This window comes from Notothenia rossii (assembly GCF_949606895.1).
Source record: "Notothenia rossii genome assembly, chromosome: 11".
Taxonomy (NCBI): Eukaryota; Metazoa; Chordata; class Actinopteri; order Perciformes; family Nototheniidae; genus Notothenia; species Notothenia rossii.
Window position 1 is genome coordinate 24,989,282 of NC_136910.1, and position 3,710 is coordinate 24,992,991.

Here is a 3,710-nt window from a genome sequence, read left to right on the forward strand (position 1 = left end):
TACTGCTGTATTGAGCCTTTTTTTATTTTATTTTTCGCTCATCCACATCGTTTGGCCAGGGTGTGGGGTGTAAACTGCACCTCACCTTGTCTGTAGAGTACTGTGGGTTCTTGCTGGGCCCAAGCGAGTCCCTCATTCTCTTATCCTTTAGGTAGGAAGCTTTTATTGCTGTTTCATATGGTTTTGTTGCTTGTTGTAATGGCCAGTGTGTTTATATGTGGATTGTTTTGCGACCCAGAATTTTGCATAATTCTAGCGGGGTGAGTGTAACAGGGACAGTTATGTCTCATTTGTATATAATATATTATGTAAATATGTCTATATAATTACACAAAATCTGTGTTTATTCTTGTTTCATCTTGTGTTAATACCTGACGCAGTAGGACTCACATCAGTATGTGGAACTATAATTTTAGCGTGTACCCCTACGTTCCTTATGTATGTGACACTGTTCCCCTTTTTTTCGCGGGGTTCATGCATTGTCTCCCCTTTTGATACTGATCTCTGTGGGAGAGGTAGGCGGCTCTTCAGCCAGAAGCAATTTCCGTGTTTTAGTGTCGACTTTATGCACTTTAAGTTACTTTTTATTACTTATTTTTGTTGTAGTGTCTCACGGGTGTTCACAATGTATTTCTGTGTTGTTTAATTTGTATAGGGGCACGTTAAAGAGAGTACTGACTGGAGAAATGTTTTCTTTCTGTCGCTGTTTCGTCAGGTATGTTGTGTTACTTTTTACGTTATGCCCTTTTGATACTGATCTCTGTGGGAGAGGGGCACGTTAAAGAGAGTACTGACTGGAGAAATGTTTTCTTTCTGTCGCTGTTTCGTCAGGAGTGAAAATAAATGTACATCCTGAATGAAGCTACACGTCTGGGTCGTCGTCTTTCTACACAACACAACGCAGAGTCAGACACAGCCGGTTACATATAGGCAATAAATGTTTATTGTACCAAACACTAACACTGAGTTTAACAACGAATATTCATCTTTGTATTGTGTTTCTATGCTTCCCTCACATTCCATACATAAAACCAAGAACATATGCATTTTTCTGAACTTCACCCACAGCTGGATCAGTAAGCTATACATCTTAATGAGATACTTGTGGCCTCTCCTGCTGCTGCACAATAGACTGAATGTCAATATCAACATTTGTACATCCGATTTGCATGAGATGGAACAGTGTCTCATCTGTCAGTCTGTTTCTCTCCCTTGACTTGATGTGCTTCATCATAGAGAAGTTGCTCTCGCAGATGTAAGTGCTGCCAAACATGCTGGCCATTGAGAGCGCAAAATCCCTGAGGAGTGGAAAGCGGGACTCGGGTAGCAGTCTCCAAAAGGAAATTCCCCTCTCCTGGCGCTTTGCTAGAAAGGGGTCTGACTGTAGTTCGCACATTTCAAGCTGCAACTCAGGGGGCTGCTCGATGATTGCAGCCGAGAGGGGGTTAGTGAATAACTCGATGCGTGGCTGCATGGTGTGGAAATCTTGAAAGCGCTTCTTAAACTGCTGCTGCAGTGTTTCTATGTCGGCTCTGTACTTGGGTAATGTTTTCTCACATTCGGGGGCATTTTTGCGCATCTCTTCACATGACGGGAAGTGCGCCAGATTAGGACGGTCGGCTGAAAATCCGTCTTTAAACAGAGTCAGTTTAGTAACAAATGCGTTCATGTGCGCATATAGATCCAACACGGTTTGGCATCTTCCCTGTAACCGCATATTCAGGTGATTAAGATGCGAGGTAATGTCCGCAAGGAAAGCCATGTCGAGAAGAAAATCTGTATTCCTGAGTTTTGCGCAGTACGCACTTGTATCACATTGGATGGTGTCCTCCAAGAACACAGGGATTTCTGCGCGTAGCGCAAAAAACCTCTCCAAGCATTTTCCACGGCTCATCCACCTTATCTGTAAATCACCGTATGCGGCGTTCACTTCATCCAAAAAGGCTATAAACTTCCTGTGATTGAGAGACTGGTTCCCTCCTCGAATGAGATTAGTAGTCTTGGTAACTAAATCCATGACATGGCTAACGTTCGTTGATTTGGCACACAGAGCCTCCTGCAATATCAAAACGAAATTTGATTTAGCCTGATTTTTTTTTTACAAAGAATGCCCACATTCAAAACCATTAGAATAGATAACAATAATGTTACCCACCTGATGTATGATGCAGTGCACTATTGGACAGTCAACGCCACTCTGGCGGAGGAGGCCGGCAAATCCAGTGCGCTTTCCTTGCATTGCTGGCGCACCATCGGTAACAACAGCTGAGAGCTTGTGAAATCCTCCGTGCGCACTTACAACATTTTCAACAGCGGCGAAAATATCTTGTCCTTTGGTAGTGCCATGCCAAGAAGCCAGTTTCAATAACTCCTTGTGCACTTCAAATGAACTGTTAATGTCCCGTGTGTAGATGAGAAGCTGGCTCACATCAGTCACATCAGTGCTCTCATCCAACGCTAAGGAAAAGTATGCACAGTCATGCATGACTTGTTTTACCTTTTGTTCGACATGATTTTGTATTTCAAATATTCTTCGTGTCACTGTCCGACGGGACAAAGAGACGGTTTCAAAGTTTTTAGCCATGTTGTCATCTCCGAATGCTTTAGCCATCTGGACTGCACAACTTTTCACCATTTCGCCGTCAGACAGGGGCTTCTTAGCTTTAGCAAGCTCAAGGGAAACGGCATAAGACGCCGTGAGAGACGATTGCTGTGTAGTCGTGGCTCTGGTAAAAAAGGTCTGCTGCATATTTTCCCTTTCAGGTCAGCAACGATGGCGACTCTGGCAGCTCCTGTGTGCTTTTCATATTTGTCTTTATGGGTGCTGTTGTAGGCTAGTGGCGACTTAAATTGTAGTCCTTCATTGCCGATTTAGTTTCAAGACACACCAAACACATAGGTTTGCCTTTGAATTCTGTAAACAGATAATCTATTTCCCATTTTGGCTGAAAGAGACGGTTTTCTAGGTTCAGTTTTCTTTTTTGGGCGCTCATGTTTCTTTTCCCGCTAACGGAGGAAAGCCGCGAGGTAAACAGAAGACAATATACACTTGGCTGCAGGCCTCATGAATTTGGGGGGAGCGCCCTCTAGCGGTGAATATTATTAATTACAAGTGGGGTCTGGTTCAAATGATTTGCTTGTTTACAACTGTGAAACCAATATATTTTTGTAAATTGACTCGCGGGCCGCCCAAAGTGAGGGCGGTGGCCACATGCGGCCCGCGGGCCGCCAGTTGCCCATCCCTGCTCTAACTGGTTAAAATCTATACCAAGAAAATTGTTTAATATCCCCAGGTCTTTCATTTTAAACCTATCATTGAGCATCATTTTGACACTTTTCAGAACCTCCTCATTGTTAGCAGCAATTATCAGATCATCAACCCATACAATCAGAATCACTTTTTCTTGTTGTTTTTCCCTTGTGTATTGACAGTGATCAGCAGGATTTTGTTCAAAACCATTTTCAGTGAGATATGCATGTAACAGAGCATTCCAGTTTCTGCCTGACTGCTTTAGACCATATAGGGACTTCTGTAATTTGCATACTAACTTTTCTCCAGTTTTTGACTTTTTCTCATAACCTCCAGGTTGTTCCAAATAGACCTCACAATCAATGGGTGCATGCAGGTATGCAGTTTTCACATCCATTTGGTGTAAAACTAAATCTTCCTGCAGTGCCTTTTGCATGACAACTCTAACAGTTGTCATGTC

At 43.0% G+C, this 3,710-nt stretch overlaps 1 protein-coding gene across 1 annotated transcript; it reads right to left on the reverse strand.

The window, feature by feature from the left end:
* Positions 1–943: 943 nt before the first annotated feature.
* On the reverse strand, positions 944–2,810 carry LOC307023728 (general transcription factor II-I repeat domain-containing protein 2A-like). The gene is made up of 2 exons (XM_079657217.1): positions 2,156–2,810; positions 944–2,056 (listed from the first exon to the last, which is right to left on the reverse strand). Exons 1-2 carry the CDS (start codon positions 2,747–2,749, stop codon positions 1,091–1,093), a joined length of 1,560 nt encoding a protein of 519 aa, XP_079513343.1. The 5' UTR covers positions 2,750–2,810; the 3' UTR covers positions 944–1,090.
* Between the last annotated feature and the right edge of the window lie 900 nt (positions 2,811–3,710).